At 42.0% G+C, this 19,656-nt stretch overlaps 1 protein-coding gene across 2 annotated transcripts; it reads left to right on the top strand.

Annotated features, from left to right (window-relative positions):
• The first annotated feature begins 2,356 nt into the window (after positions 1-2,356).
• On the top strand, positions 2,357-11,044 carry ESM1 (endothelial cell specific molecule 1). Of its 2 annotated transcripts, XM_074812246.1 has the most exons (4): positions 2,357-2,854; positions 4,554-4,664; positions 6,801-6,956; positions 9,073-11,044. In XM_074812246.1, exons 1-4 carry the CDS (start codon positions 2,554-2,556, stop codon positions 9,171-9,173), a joined length of 669 nt encoding a protein of 222 aa, XP_074668347.1. In that variant the 5' UTR covers positions 2,357-2,553; the 3' UTR covers positions 9,174-11,044. The 2 variants fall into 2 exon arrangements, with proteins under 2 accessions (XP_074668347.1, XP_074668348.1); XM_074812247.1 differs by lacking the exon at positions 4,554-4,664.
• Positions 11,045-19,656: the final 8,612 nt, after the last annotated feature.

The raw sequence follows: 19,656 nt of genomic DNA, 5'->3' as shown, positions 1-19,656 counted from the left end.
GGTTACTGCACTTAGCTGTGCTCCCTGGCCCTTCAATCAAACTTAGCCTCTCTCTCCCACTGAGGGACTGCCAAGTGGGATTTATATAGGCTCCTCAGCCCCACAGCTTACAGCCTGACCTATTAATATAAACCAATGTCAATTTTAGTTGATGCTAATGCCAACAGAAAGGGGCAGTGGTTTACATTACTCTGCTGACTTGTGAACTATAGGGGACATGTTGGGCTGGGTTTTTCTTTTTTTTTAAACAGGCTTTTGCCATTTTGTAGTTGTGATGGAGTCAGGGACAGCACATCCATTTCTAATTTATCTGCTCATTATAACCTTGCACTTTTGTGCCTCCTTGGCTTTTAGCGGCAAACTTCACTTCCATGTTTGAAGTATTCCTTTCACTTCCCAGAAGATAGTTGCTTTGGACTTTGAAGATGAAGTTTTCTGCTACTGCTAATTGCTGTCATCTCGTGGCTACCAATGACACTTTGTCAGTTTATATGAGGCTTCAACTTAATGCTTTAATTTTTACGCTTTAAATTTACTGATTGGTCCAAGATTACATGTGAAAACAGGCATGAGCTAGTGCATGTAAACATCTGCCAGCTGGCAACTGTGACTAGAAGAACTGTATTTAAAGTAACTATATTCTGTATAAAATGGATGCCTGCAAATATTTGCCTGAGTGTAGTGACCCTTTGACATGTGTTAAACATATTAGGTCCTCCTTCCATCTGAAGAAACTGAACTCCTTTGAGGTATTGGGCACTTTTGGAAGTGCTTTTTACAATTCTAGTAAGATTCGTCTCTCCTCTCCTCTCCTCTCCTCTCCTCTCCTCTCCTCTCCTCTCCTCTCCTCTCCTCTCCTCTCCTCTCCTCTCCTCTCCTCTCCTCTCCTCTCCTCTCCTCTCCTCTCCTCTCCTCTCCTCTCCTCTCCTCTCCTCTCCTCTCCTCTCCTCTCCTCTCCTCTCCTCTCCTCTCCTCTCCTCTCCTCTCCTCTCCTCTCCTCTCCTCTCCTCTCCTCTCCTCTCGTCTCTTCTCCTCTTCAGGTTCTTATGCGTACTTTTACCAGAAGCATATGAACAATCTACCCAAATTCTACATACAGTATGTTGGTTTAATCATCTTCTTCACAAGAGAGAAGAGTTAAGCATTTTTGTTTGGATCTATCAATTCACATTGGAATTCAGGAAGAAAAGGCTTTCCTGATCTCCTGTATTTCCAGCATAGCCCTTCATTTTATTTGGCAGCCTACTGGCAGTGTCCTTAGCCAACTGGAGACACCAGATTCCCAGATGGTAAGCTGGTCATATACAAGTTTAGATTGATTTGGTTCCCACTAATTTCAGTGGCAGCAACTTTTGGTATTCAGAGACTTATTTATGGCTAGCTTTATTCCTTTTTTCCTTTCATGTAGATCTTTCTTTAGAGCAGAAATTTCCATCTCTCTGGTGGCTCATCTGTTTCACTGAACTCTTCAGTTGTTTGCTGTTTCTTGTCAAGGCTCTGGCAACATGAATAAAGTCTAAGAGGGGGGATGGGAGAAATTGAGACTTAATTTTTGTTTATTTACAGTGATTTCATTGAAGAGCAACATCAGAGCATCCCACAGAATTTGATCAGGATAGAAATGGTGTAAATGGGAGAAGAATCAGCCCCCCCCAGATCCATGTTAAGGCTGTGTGATGATGGATGGGGGTTTCCCCCTTTGGTTGTGAGGTTGGGGCAGCTCATTGATCATTCTCCTCAACTTCATGTGGAAGATCTCACAAAATGCTTGTTTCTGTCTGACCTGGTTTTAATTCTAGCAGTGATCTTTGAGTGAAATATTTACTTCATCTCCACCTAAATACTGATTAAAAAGTACCATTTCAATGCAGGAAGCAAAACCACTACTGAAATATGTGAGCTTGGTTGTTACATGGCATGATCTTACTTTGCTCCTTAAAGTAACTGTCTGTGTCCCCTTGAAGGGGATGGCAAAGATTTATTCTTTTAAAGATTATTCTTTCAGCAGTGAGATGATTCAGTGTGATTTTCTTCTGGCCACATGAGCTGTGTTAGTGAGGGAGAGCTGTCCTGTCAGCAGTGTGCCCAATGTCAGAGTGATCCCTGTCCTGCAGGAAGGTATGCAACCTACTCAGGGTTGGGGTTTTTTTTGGTTGTGTGTGGGTTTTTTTTTCTTTTGGCAGACGTCCTTGAGCATTTGAGACGGATGTGAGAGAGTTTTTAGTCCTCATGCAAAACAACCAACTAAACATAACAGATTACATCAGCTCAGGCTTTTCAATTCCTGGATGGCAGCAGAGTGCTAATCCAACCTTCATCCTGGATTTCATAAACTGAAACAAGGGAGGCTGGCAGGAGCAGCGCTGCCGGATTGAGGAAGCTGACGACGGTGCAGCATGTGGGCAACACACTGTATAAAGCTCATAAACTTGTAGGCTGATGTGTGCAGCTACCACTTTGGATTCTGTACTGCTGCCTTCTCTCGGCACAAGGCACCAGAAGGCTGAGCTTTAAAGCTTGCTCTTTGGGACGGAGCATTTACCCCTGCAAGACATGAAGGGCTTCCTGTTTCTCACACTCCTCCTGATGCCCGTGCACGCTGGAACTGCTTGGAGTGCGAAATACGCAGTAGATTGTCCTGAGCCCTGTGACAGTAACGCATGCAAAAGTACCTTGCGCTGTAAGCGAACGGTGCTGGATGACTGTGGCTGTTGCAGAGTGTGTGCAGCTGCTCTGGGGGAGACTTGCTATCGTACGGTCTCGGGTATGGATGGTGTCAAGTGTGGTCCTGGGCTGAAGTGCCAGTTTTACACTGAGGAGGATGACTTTGGTGATGAATTTGGTATCTGCAAAGGTAACAGTATTCACTTTGCATGCACCCACTGTGGCAATTTGACAGCAACCTACATATAGAGCTTGCCTCCTGCTTGAAAGGTCTAAAATGGGATTTTTCCAGCTCAGCCCTTAGCCAAGAAGAAAGTGAAATATACCTGTTGGTATTAAAAGGTGTTACATGTAGATGGGACAGGGTTATTAATGTGAGAATATTGTTTAGACTTGTGGACATGTGTGAGGAAATACGGATGGGGTGCGCTCAGAGATCAGATTTTTTGACTGGGACTTGGGAGACCCAGGCACTAGTCCTGATCCTTCCGCTGATTTGGTGGGTGGCTTTCTATAAATTGCAAAGACTTTAATGCTGCAAGTCCAACCTTGTCATCGGGTCCCTGCTCCTGTTGCACTCCCCCTGGGTTAAGGTTCCCTTGGGCACTGCCGGCTGCCTGCCCAGGGAGCAGGTGGTCTCTCTGGGGTCTGGGTGATGGAGGTGACAGCACTGCCTGAGTACCTGGGGACGTTGTGGTGTTTAACTCAGTCCTTCCTTTGAGGTGCTCAACTACCCTAGGGATGTGGTCAGGGGAGGCAGAAACCCTCCTGCCCGAAAGATGGGAATAACATAACAGGAGCTGACTGTGAGGTGTGCAGCCAGCCACTGCTCTCGGCTTATTCCAGGTATGCTGCATGCTGATTTCTCTAGTCATAGACTATAGTGGCATTTTTCATTTAAGAGCTATCCTCTCTCCATGCAAAAAGGAGAATCTTTAAAAGAAGAGGACGTATTAAATTACCAAGAAATTAAAGTTTTTAAAATAAATAATTTTTAAAAAAGGCTTTGAAAAGCATGAATGCAGTGAGTTTTCCTGTGTTTGTGTACCACTTCAATAAGTAGATACAGATATGCCTTTGAATAACTTCCTTAAAAGTGGAGATGTCTTGGCAGTTAAATATCAGGAGTATTAATAGCCTCAGTTAAAGTAATGACTTACGACCAGATGCTGCAAAAATCATTCAGGCTGACTCACGCCAGCACACACTTATTAACATTGGTATTTAAAAACAAATTTATGTGCATGTTTGAAAGTGAAACCCAGAATACTACTTTTATTTCTAAAGACTAGAATTTACGCATAAGATTGTCTCTTTGGTGCACCCACCAGAAAAGTATTTTACTGAGATAGTTGACTGATCTTCAGTTTACTAAAAATTACTGCAGTGCAAGATACCACCCATAATTCTTTTAACAGTTCTTTTGAATGATTGTATACTTTTCACTTTCCTCATAGGAATTTCTTTGCAATAGCACACTTCAAAGGGGAAAGAAGAAACATTGAGGGACATGAGATCTGAATCCCTGTAGCTGAATCTTGGAGGTTCTGTAGAAAATGTAAATTAAAATGTTCTATTTTTTCCAGTCAGTCAGTGGAAAAGCTCTCATTAATTTCGATAAAGACATATCTTGACTTAGAGTTGTAAATCGGTATTTAAGGCTTATATTCCCCCTTTATTTATTTACATTAAGTATTATATATGTCATTTCTAATTCTTACTCTTTTTTCATCTCAGCTCTGAGACAGTACAATCTCTCTCTCTGTACATATGTGAATTTTATCAGCCAAAGTATGGGGCCAAGTATTGTTATTTTATATATCCATTTATAGTATGATACCAGATCACTCACTCATTTTAATAACTTCCATGTTTGTAATAATTCACAGAGTCAGGATGGCTAAATTCTCTCTGGTTGCCTGCGACTGATTTACATCGAAGTTGTGGAAAAATGAAATCTCTGTTCTTCAATTTCTTATTTCTAAAATGGGTAAAACATGGTCAGTACATGTTTCAGAGCAATCTTTTGAGTACTTTTAGTATTATAAGAGTGAATCATATTATTATCAATAGCAATGTCATTATTGTCCAAAACAGACTAAGAAACACTGATGTTCTGCACTTTTATTAATAAATACCCTCTAAACCTAAGGTATAACTGTCCCAGTAAAAAACTTGTTCTTGCTTCCCTTAGATCACCGGGAGCTATTTGCAATTTGTTTAGGAGTGGGCTCCTGATGAACAAAGCCTTCTAACAGCAAAATTGACTTCAGTTTCATCAAATCTGAGGAGCAGCATCAATGCCAGGATTATTCCACAGGGAGCCAAGTGCTTTGGGCTCAGACTTGTTCCCATGCTGTTGTGGACAGCTTTGCATCCCACCTCTCTGGGCTGAGTGGTGGAGCACCTGCAGCAGGCAGATTGATGCTCCATGTGGTGTGTGCTCTGAGCTTGTCCCTCAGGGAGGATTGTGCACAGAAAAACTGTTCTGCTTTGGCAGGATCTTCTTTTTGTTTTATGTGGACAAACAGCAGATCAAAGAGTGTCCTTGCTTGGGAAGGGGAGTATGGTGAAGCTCAGTGAGGTCCTCCAGGCTGGAGCGATTGACTGTGTAGTCCCTAGCAGGGAGTTGGTTGATTTTCCAGTGCTTTTCATTTATAAAAGCATACCCATTGGACATGCCGTGAATTGTAAAATGTTGGTTTCAGTTTGGGGCATTAGCCTGATTTTCAGATAGCTCGCACCATAGGGCAAAACAAAATATTTGCATTGATCTGAGAGGAGACTGGGCAAACTGAGAAGCATAACCCTGTTGTGGGGTGTTACATATACAGAAACTGTGTTTGACTTAGGAGCTATCAGAGCTGAAAATGGGGGAGAATATGAGGGACGAGGTATAATTTTTGCTTACCATGGTCATTTTCTTTCTTAAGTGTTTTGTGGGAGCCTGGGCTGGATGGATTCTTGGTCCAGCCCTGAATGGTCATTCATCTACCCTTAGGAGTTGAATTGGAAACTCTTCAGTACTTGCCATTTAAGGTGACTATGCACCCTGGGTTGGCAAGGACAGCCTGAGCATGAAGACCTTGCTCCTGCAACATCCCAAACCTCTCCTGGGATGATGTCTTGTTTGGGGGTTTGGAAAGGGGATGTTGGAGCTGGATTTTTCTTGTCTCCATCTCTTCAGCTATGGTCCTGGGAAGGTACCCTGTTCAATAGCAAGGCAGAGGAAGACAAGTGACCCCAGGTTTAAACTCTCTGGGAAGTTATGTGATCCAGCATGTGATACAAGTCAGCTATGGGATGGGGCAAATCCTCTGAACCTGACTTAATTTTTTTGAAAAACATTTGGTCCCATCCTGACAGCTGCCCTTTAGTGCTCCTCTACAAGTGTGCTCAAGGATGGGAGATATGAATTGGGGCAGTATATGACCAGATGCAGTATAATCTTAGTGCCAGTGATCCCTTTAGAGCATACTCTTTAGGCTGGAGATGTAGGTGAGTTCTTTGCTGTCTGCCATGGGAAGGCAGATCTTTGATGTCTGAGAAGCTGTCGCATACGTGAAGCCTCTTCCCCAAGAGCCATGAGCATCTCCAGGGGAGGGTGCATTTGCTGGATAGCTCCTCAGGGTCGGGGCAGCAGCACATACCCAGCCTAGATGCAGTAGCCCTGGCCACAAGCAGCCTGGTGCCAGCAATAGATTGCAGCTCAAAATCATGACAGTCATCTAAGTCAGATAATATCATGCCCAAACAGTGAATTCAGGAACTTTCTGAAGTCGTCTTATTTTCTAAATCCAATGCTAATCCTTTATCTACATCCTCTATGATTACATACTTACATATTCATGTCTTTAATCTGCATGTTATACTATGAGTGTTTCAGAGGATTACCAAAAGCACATTGTAAATAAGTTATAGTAAAAGAAATTATATACATAACATATGTCAAGGTTTGTTAAAACAGGAAAATACTTGTAACAAGCAGTTGGCATGCTGAAATCCTGTAGTTAAGGTTTAGCTGACCTCCACACAAGGGCTTTCCGCTTTTAAAGATATAAGCAGATCAGCTATTAAGCGTGCTGGCAGCTGACTTGGATCACTGAGGACTGCTTTGCTATGTTACTTTTTTTCAGAGTGTCCCTATGGTACCTATGGAATGGAATGCAGGAAAACCTGCAACTGTCCCTCTGGCATCTGTGACAGAGTAACCGGGAAGTGTTTGAAGTTCCCATTTTTTCAACTGTCTGCTTCAAAGCCCTCAAATCGACGAAAGATAGTTTCACACACAGGTAAGACTTCATGGGGCAGTTGATTTTAGCAGAAACCACCCTGTACATGATCTACTGCCATGCTGGGTACGCTGTGTACTTTGGTAGAGCTGTGCAAACACCTGGTACATTTATTTTTCTTGCTGGCAGTTCCCTTAACATAAGGCAAGGAATTAGATGACCTGTGACACATGGTAAAAACATTTTGAAATCCTAACATGGGCAAAATACTTCACAGCTCGTTGCATGTGCTAGCAGTACAATGTTACCTGTGCAATGAGAGGCTATGCTAGGTTTTGCATTAGTCAGTTCACCTGCGATGCATGTAGCTGCTTTGTGCAGAATAGGATTTCATTAGGTTGCATTTACAACTGTTAGCTAATATATGGTAAAAATAACACCTTTTTTCCATGAAGATAGAGCTTTCTACATTTTCAGATGTCAGTGAAGTGTTTTATGAAATGTTTTATTGTAGTAATTTATTGCAGTATCTCTGGAATAAGTTCTTACCTTTAAAATTATGTCTGAAGCCTGTAACAGATCTTTCCAGAACTAAAAAAAGATGTGTGACCAACTGGAGTGTTTTTGAGGCAGGAAGGAGAGATCACTGAAGTTTTTAAAGCTGGGATTAAAATTTCCGCCTTTGTTCTCCACCTGATGATACTGAAGTATATTTGACTGAACAATGTTTACTCTAAATTTAAACACCAATCAAAATCAATACAAATGTAAAGATTTTAAATAAATATCAGAGATTTAATCCTAGACCTACTGGTAGCTTTTCTAGAATTTAATCCAAAAGTCTTTGAATTTTATTTCTCCTCCAACTGCAGTTTGTGTCCCTTATTTTGATTTTCTCCTGTTATATTAAGATATCTAGAGGTTGCTGTCTTAAAACATGATTTATCTTCCCCCCACTCTCTGTTTAGAGAAAGGTAGACAGAAGCAAACTTCTTCAACTTATGCTCATACCACATCTAAAATGATCTTAAAAAAACACTTTGTGAGATGAATCAGTCCTGATCCTTTCATATTTTTTTCTACATGATTGTACTCTTTTGCCTTTCCAGGTTTTGTTTATTACTAACGGTGCTGAAATAACATGAAAAAATATTCCTGTCTTGCTTTCTTCTGTATCTAGACAACATTCCAAATCTTTCCAGGTAGCCTGTTTTCATCAGTACGTCCTCCCGTTTCCTCTCACTCCCTTGCTTTTGGTCACAAATTTTATGCTGCCTCAACGTTTAGCGGCTTGTCTCATCCCAGCCAGGATGAGATACTGACCCCATAGAAACAAACAGTATTCTTCACCCGTGCAAAGGTTTCACACCGATTTCTGTCCTGAGAGGTCTGGCACTGGAAGTAAACCAGGGACACTGTGGGTAGTAGGATGGTCACACGAGGTTGCATTTAATAGTTTTCTTCAGATGTAGCTATAGAATCTAGGACAGATCCTCAGCAAATTAAAACAGCTGTGAATACTTCTGTGTTTTAAACAGGTGAGTTTCTGGCCCATATATTTTCCAAAGAGATTATGGCTACATATACCCTAGGAAATTTCACAGTGCCAGAGTGTGTTCCTGTGTATTGCAATTTGACCACCCTCATGGTCAAACAGTAGGACACTGGCCAGCATGCTTTGTCCCAGCCTAGCTAGACATGCCAAACAACCTCAGCTACACCTCAGGAATCAGGGTCAGCCAGGGATCGTTTCCAGTAGACAAACTGGATGTTTTACCTTTTTTTTGAGAGTAAGAGAGTTTAGTGGCATGCACCAGGCTATTCCATGCCAGCTGGCCTCAGTCAGAGAACAGCTCCAGGCATGTATAATTTACTGCAGTAGCTACTGAGTATGTGCTTCTTGGTTCCATGTCACACTGGAGTGTTAGAGTGAGAACTGGAAACTGAAGTCAAATCACCTGCTTTATGCTTAAACTATTAGAAAGCACATCTGGCTTATGCCATAATTTGGCAGAAATTTTGTAACTAGATAATTGGAGGCATTCAGGGAGATTCCTGCAAGTTTTGTTGGCTAAGGTTTTTCTGAAGTGTTTCCAAAACCAGGGACATTGCCGCAGCACAATATTTTAATTCTCTCATTTTCATGAAATCCATTTTTATTTTTGTATATTTTCAGAGAATGACATGGCATCAGGGGATGGCAATTCTGTAAAAGAGGAATTCGTTAAGGAGAAAGCTATTCGCTCTCCGGTAACAAAATGGCTAAATCCTCGCTGATATTTACTTGCACTCATAAGACTTTCAAGTGAATGCATTTCTCACAGATTATCGAATATGCAACAACACACTTTAAGAACAAAGTAGATCTATAGCATATGAAAATGTAACCTCTGAAGGCCAATTGTGATTCTGTTTTTCATGAGAAAAATGTTTACTTAAAAATAGACTGTACAGTGTATATGATTTTTGATATTTGTTTTGATACATGTTTGAACAGAGAAATGTATTGTGGATTCCTGAATGTATAGTAATATTAAAAAAACAACTCAGTTCAACCCTCCTCATTTAAATAATGCCAGAGGCTGACTCTTGCAGCCTGAGGCTGGGAAAGCTCTCACTGAATTCAGTGGACAATTTGGGTGAGTGAAACCATTGGTGTGGAGCCAAGGTGAAAGAAACACACATCAACAAATCCCAGGATAGAAAGCACACCCCTGAATCACAAGAATAATAATAACATAGGAGCACAACAGTATGATTAAAATAAACCACTGTTAGTCATTAGTCATCTGTTTTTTGGAAGTTTGGTGACAATTCCTTGGAGATAAATACACCTTCCTTTAGTGAAAAAACACTCAGTGTTTCTGTTTATACATTGTGAATAACATAGCCAAGACACTGCAGACGTATTGAGGTGGATTTCTCAAGTTAAATTCTATACAGAGAAACAGCAGCTTGGTACATTATACAGATTTGTAGAGGGGGACCCAATATAAAAGAAGCTGCTTAACATTATTTAAATATATATGTTTCTATATAGCAGCTACTAGTGCCATCAAGGCAACGTCTGTGTTTCTTGGGGAAGAGGGGGTTCGATGCCAGAGGCCAGCAAATGGACCTTCATACTTTCCATCTTCAGCACTGGCTGAAGCCCAGCTGCAGCCTCACAGGGAGTTCATCTGATCCAGCACAGGGAAGACTTGGACCCTCAGTGAGTGGTAGTGCAGCCACAGCCTACAGTACTTTGGTACTTAGTCCTTTGTTTCTTACTTACATGAGCAAGTGGTCCCATTTCAGCCAGGAGAATAACATATACATTAGAGTGTTGTAGGAACTGTCAGTCCCTCATTCAGTTCAGACTGGACAATGTATTTGTAACATAAAAATCCACACTGAGATGGGTTTGCTAATATGTCTGGAAACAACCAGATTGTCAGATAATGGAAATTGATGTAACTGTGTCAGAGTGCAGAGCACTCTTATTGGAAATGTGGTTTGAATTGAATATTTCCTTTGAAATCAATGTGAGTTTTGACAGAAGTAGCACACAGTACTGCAGCCAAAGTTTGGTGCAGGATCTGAAAACATACTTTTAAAACTACAAACAGCAGAAACTCCAAAGCCTTTAAAGAGTACAAATCCTGATCCAAAGCCAATGTCGGTGGAAGCAGGCTGCTTTCACCTGGAAAAGCAGCATTGAACTGTGCTGCTCTAGAACAAGAGGATGATGGCAGCAGCAGACATCCAAATGTCAGTATGGCAGGGCAGGCTCTCTTACCATGATAATTAGAGGCACATAAACATACATCTCAAACTAGCATATACCACATTTTAATCTGTATTGAATGTTTAGGACTGAGAGGGAGCAATACTATCTTGGGCTATTTACAAGCAAGTGTATTGATTCTCATCTACTGATATCAAAAGTAATTTTTTCTTGATTTCAGTGAGAGCAGGATCAAACCCACGGTCCTTCAGCAGACTGAAGAGAATTATTTAAAGAATGTAGTAAATATTTGCATACATTATTACTATTTTGCAACAGTGTCATAAATGACATTATGAGGTCTTGAATGTAAATCTAATAAGCTGGTCAGTTTTAAAAAGTATATGATTATTATTGTTCAATAAAAAAACAACTGAAAGCATTGTTGTCTATTGTGTATATCCATTAATAACAGAGTAAGACTGCTGGCGATGGCATAGCCATGGTGCATCCAGACTAGGCACAGTTCTCCTCCCAAATCCACAGAAATGCCTTCACAATGGCTGCATCTATTTCAGTGAATTTGCTGGGTAGCATTCTCCATTGCTGAAGCTGAGTGGGTGCATATGTCCAGAATGGTTTATGTCCATGCCATTCAGTCATCTTCACCTCCAAAACAAGGGGGCTGGATCCAGGTTGCCTACTGGGGAGAGACCCTCCCTGGCCAACCCCAGTGCAGGAAGGGCTTGGGATTCCTCTTGCTGACCTGGCCACAGCCATGCCAGGGACCATTTAGCCCTGGGTCAGTGACTGCAACTCCTTGACACTGTTTGATATAGGAGTAACGTGTGGATCCACACCTGGCAAATGAGGACAGAGGAGACGGAGAGGGATGCCTGCAAACTTTTTTTGTTCTTTTCCATCAAATTTATAAAATGCTCTTGCATTTCCTCAGCTTCTCTGGTGACAGATTGCTCCACACAGAATAGGTTCCAGGATGAAATTATAAGCTAATTTTATCCATTATCCTTTGAAATGTCTACCTGTTGCTACTTGTGGCAATGGGACTACACAGGTAAAAGAAATAATGCAAATTATCACAGAATCATAGAACCTTTTATGTTGGAAAAGACCTAAATGATAAACCTAATACTGCCAAGTCCACCACTAAACCATGTCCCTAAGCACCACATCTACACATCTTTTTAATACCCCCAGGGATGGTGACTCAAACACTTCCCTGGGCAGCCAGGGAATGGTTGATAACACTTTCAGTGAAGAAATTTTCCTAGTATCAAATCTAAACCTCCCCTGGTGCAACTTGAGGCCATTTCCTCTCCTCCTATCACTTGTTACTTGGGGAAAGTGACCAACACCCACCTTGTTATAACCTCCTTTCAGGTAGTTGTAGAGAGCAATAAGGTCTCCCCTCAGCCTCCTTTTGTCCAGACTAAACAACCCCAGTTCCCTCAGCTGCTCCTGATAGGACTTGCTCTCTAGACCCTTCATCAGATTCGTTGCCCTTCTCTGGACACGCTCCAGCACCTCAATGTCTTTCTTATAGTGAGGGCCCCAAAACTGAACACAGTATTTCAGGTGCAGCCTCACCAGTGCTGAGTACAGGGGGACAATCACTTCCCTAGTCCTGCTGGCCACGCTATTTCTGTTGCAAGCCAGGATGCTGTTGGCCTTCTTGGCCACCTGGGCACACTGCTGGCTCATGTTCAGCCAGCTGTCGACCAACACCCCCAGGTCCTTTTCCACCAGGCAGCTTTCCAGACACTCTTCCCCAAGCCTGGAGTGTTATATGGGGTTGTTGTGACCCAAGTGCAGGACCCGGCACAGCCTTATTGAACCTCATACAATTGGCCTCAGCCCATCGATCCAGCCTGTCCAGATCCCTTTACTAAAGTCCAGGTAAACAACATCCATAGCCTTTCCCTCATCCACGAAGTGAGCCACCTTGTCACAGAAGGAGACCAGGTTGCCTTTCATAAACCCATGCTGGCTGGGCCTGATCAACTTGTTGTCCTGTATATGCCACATGATGGGACTCAAGATGATCTGCTCCATAACCTTCCCCAGCATCGAGGTCAGACTGACAGGTCTGTAGTTCCCCAGATCCTCCTTCTGCCCCTTCTTGTAGATGGGCGTCACTCACTGGGAATGAGCCTCTTTAACCAAGTAATAAGTGATAGGACAAGAGGTAATGGCCTCAAGTTGTGCCAGGGAAGGTTTAGACTATATATTAGGAAGTATTTCTTTACAGAACAGGTAGTTAGGCATTGGAATGGGCTGCCCAGGGAGGTGGGGGAGTCCCCATCCCTGGAGGTGTTCAAGAGGTGGGTTGACATAGCACTGAGGGATCTGGTGTAGTTGGGATCTGTCAGTGCTAGGTTAACGGTTGGACTAGATGATCTTCAAGGTCCCTTCCAACCTGGATGATTCTGTGATTCTGTGATTTGCTAACCTCCAGTCAACTGGGACCTCCCCAGTTAGCCAGGACTGCTGATAAAGGATGGAAAGTGGCTTGGTGAGCACTTCCACCAGCTCCCTCAGTAGCCTTGGCTGGATCCCATCCAGCCCCATAGACCTGTGTGCGTCTCAGTGGTGCAGCAGGTCGCTGACCATTATCCCCTTGGATTATGGGGGCTTCATTCTGCTCCCTGTCCCTGTCTTCCAGATCAGGGGGTTTCGTACCCTGAGAACAACTGGTCTTTCTATTAAAGACTGAGGCAAAGAAGGCATTAAGTACCTCAGCCTCTTCCTCATCCTTTGTCACTGTGTTTCTTCTTGCATCCAATAAAGGATGGAGATTCTCCTTAGCCGCCCTTTGTTGCTATTTATAGAAACATTTTTTTATTGTATTTTATGGCAGTAGCCAGATTAAGTTCTAGCTGAGCTTTAGCCCTTCTAATTTTCTCCCTGCATAACCTCATGACATCCTTGTAGTCCTCCTGAGCTGCCTGTCCCTTCTTTTAAAGGCCATAAACTCTCTTTCTTCCTGAGTTCCAGGCAAAACTCTCTGTTCAACCAGGCCGGTCTTCTTCCCTGATGTCTCATCTTTCAGCACATCATGATGACCTGCTCCTGTGCCTTTAAGATTTCCTTCTTGAAGAGTGTACAGCCTTCCTGGACTCCTTTGTCCTTCAGGACTGCTTCCCAAGGGACATGAAGTGATATTCATGGAACCAAGGACTCTCCACCAGCATCTTCTTTATTTTCCACCCTTTTATCTTTCTACCTTTCCCTTCACATCTCCCCTGGCTCCCTGCTGCATACTCCAACTCATTTCACCTATTTTGCACATGTGGATTTTCTTTTAGACTTCTTTCCTTTCTTCACCCAACTCCATATTCCACACATCCTCTTTTCAGCTGACCTTTCCTTCCCACATAAGCCTGAAGTTAGCTACAGATGCTTTTATCTCCTGGGGTGAAAGTCATGAGATGGTTCATCACACAACCTACTCTTGTCATCTAGTTTCTAGATTTGTTTTTAGTGGGATCATATATTATTTCCAGTACAAATACGTTTGGCAAATAGGCCTAATTTCTAGTAGGTAGACTTTATTTTCTCAACTACTAAACAGTAAACTAGTAATATAGTCTCTTATTTTATGTTTAATGTGCAATGACACTGATAAGAAGTATGCTGTAATGCAATATTATAATTTCTATTACAGCTTGTATTATAGGATGTTGCAGACACCATTACAGTTCAAACAATATATCATCAAATGTTTTCGAGTGATGCCTGAAATAGACTGAATAGAAAAGCCTGAAATATACTCAGATGTAATAAATATATTTCCAGTGTGGACAACTTCTAATGAAAAACAGCATTATCAGCTTCAGCTGTGCAAAACATCTTTAACGTACTTTAATGCACAACTTCATTATATAAATACATTCACACAAGTATTGTGAGATATATCACTGTCTATTCACTGTAGTGTGATTAACAGTATAAATTTGCCACTCTGATCTGCTGGGACATACATATTAGAGCAAACACACCAAAGTATATATTTTAAATGAAAATATATTTATTATCACCGCTGTACATGCTTGTTATCTATTTAAATGGACTGTCAGGTCACAGCAGTGTTTTGAAAGTATTTCCTGACACCTGCAAAGTTGGTAAATATTTCCTGTTTTTGTTGTGTCTGCTGAAAACAGGAATTTTACAAGTTGGACTGATAACTTGACAGACACCAGGATCTCCAGTTTGGCAGGTCTTAATGTGGTTTACACTGGGGTTTGTGACTGTTTGAGGAAACCTGGGCTGACAAACTGGCATGTTCTGGCTTTCTTGCTCTCTCAAAATAGGCACCAGCACTGTTTAAGTGTTGTCAATTGTCCATCCATCTTCTGGGTGGCCACAAACCATGCACAACCCAGAGATGCATGGTTTAATTTTTGCAGAATGTGTGAGTATAGCAATTAAACAGGTGTTAATACAGCAAGATTTCTGAATGCTGAAGCATTCCTTCCCACCTCCTTACGCAGCAGCTGCCAGTGACCCCTGTGCATGTGCTGGGTGCCTTGGTCATGGCTGAGTTGGCTGGGTCCAACCATGCCTGGAGAGCCTGGCTTCTCTGCAGGCGCCGGCTGGAACCCGGCTGCTGCCCCATCAGTCCCAGCAGCCCTGTATCCACTGCACTGCCTTCCTGCAGGATTCTCAGGGTAGGCAAAATGCTCTGTGTAAACAACAAACCTGTGTTTGGATGAAGAAAAAGAGATTTCCTTAACTTTATTAGTACACGATGCTCCTGATCCTCCCTGATCCCTTCTCATTCACTAGGTTTTCAAAGTAGCTGCAACTCAGATTCATGTGCTAGCTCCCTTCCTTCTTTTGAAAGCTATCAGAGAAATATTCAACTGAAATTAAGGGCAACAGTTGATTATGCATGAGCTGATCTTCACCATTCTAACATGACACAGATTAATCTTTCTTGAAAGGACATAACTGATGCAGTCTTTCTGCTCTGCAAATGCTGAGCCTATAAAAGTGCTAGTTGATAAACTGGGACAACTGAAATCATATGAACATTACTTGAAAATATCTTTCTTCCTCACAAGAGAAACATCTATTTTTGAAGAACAAATAATGGATTGGAATGCCATTGAAATCCAAACACAATATTAGTATGTTCCTGAAAAAAAAAGGTACAATGCTGGGGGAGAATGCACCAGAGCCCTTGCAGCTGTGTCACACTTTCCTGTTTGTTATTTTTAGTTTTCCATTCCCGCTTTTTATTTTGGGCTTTGCTTTGCTTCCTATGTAGCTTCCCTTTAACTCCGGTATAGCTCTTTCTTACATATTTCAAGCATTTGGCTCTCTTTTTTTTATCTTCTCTCTCTTTTTTTTTTTTTTTTTTTCCCTTCAAAGGAAACCCAAGCAATGCTGTCCAGTTTCAGGAACTCTTGTTTCTCTTGGCAGTGGTTGAGTTCTTGGTTTTCTGAAGGCATTTAGGAAATTTACATTGATAGTTTTCAGCTTTGAACATGCTCAGGCTTTGCAAGCATAAGAAAAGAGTAGCATACAAGGAGAGCCCCAGTCTGCTTTTCGGTATGTCCTGATCTTTGCACCTGGGAAACCACCAGTATCCAGTCCCACATTAAAGTTCCATGATGGCATTTAATAAAAAAGAGGAACAAAATGGGCTCTAGTGAGCCTGACTGTCTTATAAAGAAGGGTTTTTTTTCCCCCTTGTTTATATATTGAAGCATTTGTAATCTTGTACAGCCATATAGCTGATCTACAGAACAGGAAATGTTATCATCTCTTAAAGCCATACCACAAATTTAACGTTACTCAATGCTTTGTTACCAGCCGAGGACCTATCTGCACAGAGTTAGTTAGGAACCTCAGCTGATGTTTAAAAAAATAGAAAGTTTTTTGGGAAAGGTTTTATTTCCCCCACAATAAACCTCACTGCAGGGGAATGCACTTCATTGCTGGTATGCACACAGAGACTCAGGACACAACAAAGGAGGGTGAACAGTGAAAGCATATGTTTCCCTCCCCTAATTCTCTCATCTACCTACTCTAAAAAGCCTCCTCAAGCTGCTGAAATTTGACTGCTACCATGACAAGCAACAACGACTGGCTCCCTTCAGCCAGCATGAGGGCAGGCATACCCAGCACTGCCAACCTTTCCACCACAACACCCAGCTTAACACTGGTAAAACAATGTTTGATGAAAACTATGTACAAATGCCCTGGGCACAAAATTAAATAATTACCAAGGCAGCATAGCTATACCCGGGTTCAGATCTTTCCCAGGTCCTGATGGTGTTCAAGTCTATAGCTTGCTTGGCTCTGTCTTGGATAAGCAGATGATCATAGCATGGGGGCTGTTTTCTATTGATCCCTGGGGTGACCACAAAAAAATAAAAGGTGAGACCAATCTCAACTGACTCAAAGAGGCAAATACTGGGACACCAGGAACCTGATGACTTCACATGGGAAGTACATGGTAGCTGATCTCAACCTTAACACTTGGTAAGGTAGACCTGTCTTCCCGTGCTGCTGCTCACCTCAGTGAAGAGCGTAAATTAAGGAGGGAGTAAGAATGGTCGTATTAGGTCAGACTGAAGATACTTCTAGTCCAATATCCTCTTCATAATGACCCTTAGCTCCCTAACAACCATCCAAACTGCTGTCTTTTTCTCAGGACCTCCCTAGGATCTGGCAGGTCTTTCCAGTGATCAGGTCTATCATAACAACAAGACAGGGGACTGTTCTGGGAAGCACCTACCAATGCAGGTGGCAGAGATGCTTGTGCTGTGCTGCAGAATAGCCCTGAAAGACTCATCTGTGAAAAGAGGTGTTGGGCAGACCCCAGTCTAATCACTTCATGAACTGGTGGTCCATCTGCAGCTTCTCACATCTTTTAGACTGAAATAGGATGACTTCCTTGAAACCCTTGGGTTTCTATTATCTTGAGTGATTCTTGAAGAAGTACCATACAACGTTAACCTCTGGCCCCACAGTGTTAATTCTCTGATGTGAGTCACGTGAGCCTCCCAGAGGCTCACAGAACATTAGCAATTTCAACTGTGGGGTTTGAACCTGTTTGTTTCCCTCTTGGGGTATGTCTGGGCAGAGCTCAGCTGGGCAGTAACCCCACTCAAAACTCCCTGGATGCCTTTGCAGTGTGATGGGTACTCAACAGACCTTTTCACTCACTTCATTTCAAACACTGTTGTTTTTTTTCCTTACTTTTCTTTCTTTTAATTAGGCTCTTAACTTTGTAGTAGTCTCAGTAACAGAATGAAAAGACCTGGCTTAAAGGCCATTGAAAGGCTGTATTTCAGGGGCAGGCTGTACTGCTGCAACTGTGTGACATAGTAGTGGCTGGAACTAATGGCAGAGGAGAGGCTAAAGACCTTAATTCTTCAATTAAGTCTGAGCCTATAATCAGCTCAATGGCCATACACTGGCATCTCTTACTGTACACTGAATAAGAATTCTTTCTCAGGACACTTAATTTCCTAGGATCAAAATAAAATGACAAAAATAGCTCTCTTGGCTGATCAATGTGCACTACCTGGTTCCATGTGTAAGAGTTGCTACCTGTTCCATGTGCTTCTACCCTGCAAACTACTGCATTATCAAAGTCCTAAAATGGCTCATCTTCTTTATTTATGTCTTGAAATGTTGGAATGGAGAGAATAGTTCTTATCTTTGTGATATTTCCCCCTATGTTATATTAAGGTGAGGAGACACTGAAGAACTAAAAAACAACAGAGAAAGGAGAGAGCCATATCATGTCTTATTCAGGGGCTCTTTTGTTCCATGAGAATATGAAGTACTTCTATATTACATGGGGAATTTTGTAGGAAAACAAAAAAAAGATATAATACATAATATATCCACATAAACTGACATTTAACTTTATACAGCATCAGCCATTTTCCTTTTCTGTTTGGGTTTGTAGATCTCCAAAACTTTTGATCCAATTGTGTATCCAATAAAGGAAATAGGAAAATTTCTGTGACTGGAAAATAAATAATGGGAACAGTAGCACTGCCTGAGAAGTATGAAGTTGTGCAGGACTTCCATATGCTGCTTACTAGCAGAGCAGGAGCTGCTGCAAGAAATACAAACATAAAACTGGATTGAACATTCAATAGAGATAAATGCCCTTGCATTTATTTGTATTTATTTGTGTTTATTACTTGGATATTCTTTACTTTCCTGCATGCATTTGAATACCCTTACTGTACTTTCCTAATTTTTCAGCCATCTCTGCTCTCTGGAACTCCTTGGATTTGCAGCCAGGTCTCTGCTGTGAATGAGAAGTAAGGTCTGTCCCTTATGTTGTGCAGGGAAAAGAGTTTTTTTAATGAATCAAAAAATGTGCCCTCTATTTAGAAAAACACAATATATCCTCACTCCATGTAAACAATCTGACCTTCAGGTGGAATGCAGCCAGAGGGGCTATAAATAGCACCCTTAATAAGAAAGGAGGCAGAATGTTTAGAGTTCAACTGGCAGTGCTCACATATGGAGAAACAGCAAATGAGCTAGCTGTAGCTCTTGTGCTCTGAGAAGCTCAGGTGCAATTTCTATAGGAACTCAGCTGAATCTGTACTGAGCAGGTAGGAATATTTTCCTTCTGAAAACAACAATGGGGAGCTCTATGTTTTACAAAAACATTCCACCACCTTGTGGTGCTGCCTCCACCATTTCACAAGCATCTTTCACTCTTTAGTGTGTTCCCCATTGTTGCACTCATAGAGAGAAAGGCACTACACCTTGCAGATGGCAGAGGAAAGAGGAGGCCAAGTGCCCCACCCAGGACCCCCCTGGTACTCCGGAGCAAGGGCTGCAGCCAGCTGTTGAAGGTACCAGACTAGTGACCTACATATTGGATCATCCCCTTTACATAGTGCTTTGAAAATGTTTGCAAGGCAAAACTCCAGGCATCCAGTGGCTTAATAAGAAGGATGTATATTAGTTTGACTTCTGGTTGCTATGATTTCGTACGGGTGCAGGGTGTACACTTTCTCCGTATCCTAGAACCTTATAATTCTAATGAAG

The sequence above is a fragment of the Strix aluco genome, chromosome Z, assembly GCF_031877795.1.
Source record: "Strix aluco isolate bStrAlu1 chromosome Z, bStrAlu1.hap1, whole genome shotgun sequence".
NCBI lineage: Eukaryota > Metazoa > Chordata > Aves > Strigiformes > Strigidae > Strix > Strix aluco.
This window is presented reverse-complemented; position numbering and strand designations above follow the sequence as displayed.

What these genes read in the sequence shown, in the direction of transcription:
- ESM1 (XM_074812246.1), top strand. Translation starts at nt 2,554, where the DNA reads ATGAAGGGCTTCCTGTTTCTCACACTCCTCCTGATGCCCGTGCACGCT. An exon ending in TGAATTTGGTATCTGCAAAG is followed by an intron (nt 2,855 to 4,553) that starts GTAACAGTATTC and finishes AATAATTCACAG; the next exon opens with AGTCAGGATGGCTAAATTCT. An exon ending in TCTAAAATGGGTAAAACATG is followed by an intron (nt 4,665 to 6,800) that starts GTCAGTACATGT and finishes ACTTTTTTTCAG; the next exon opens with AGTGTCCCTATGGTACCTAT.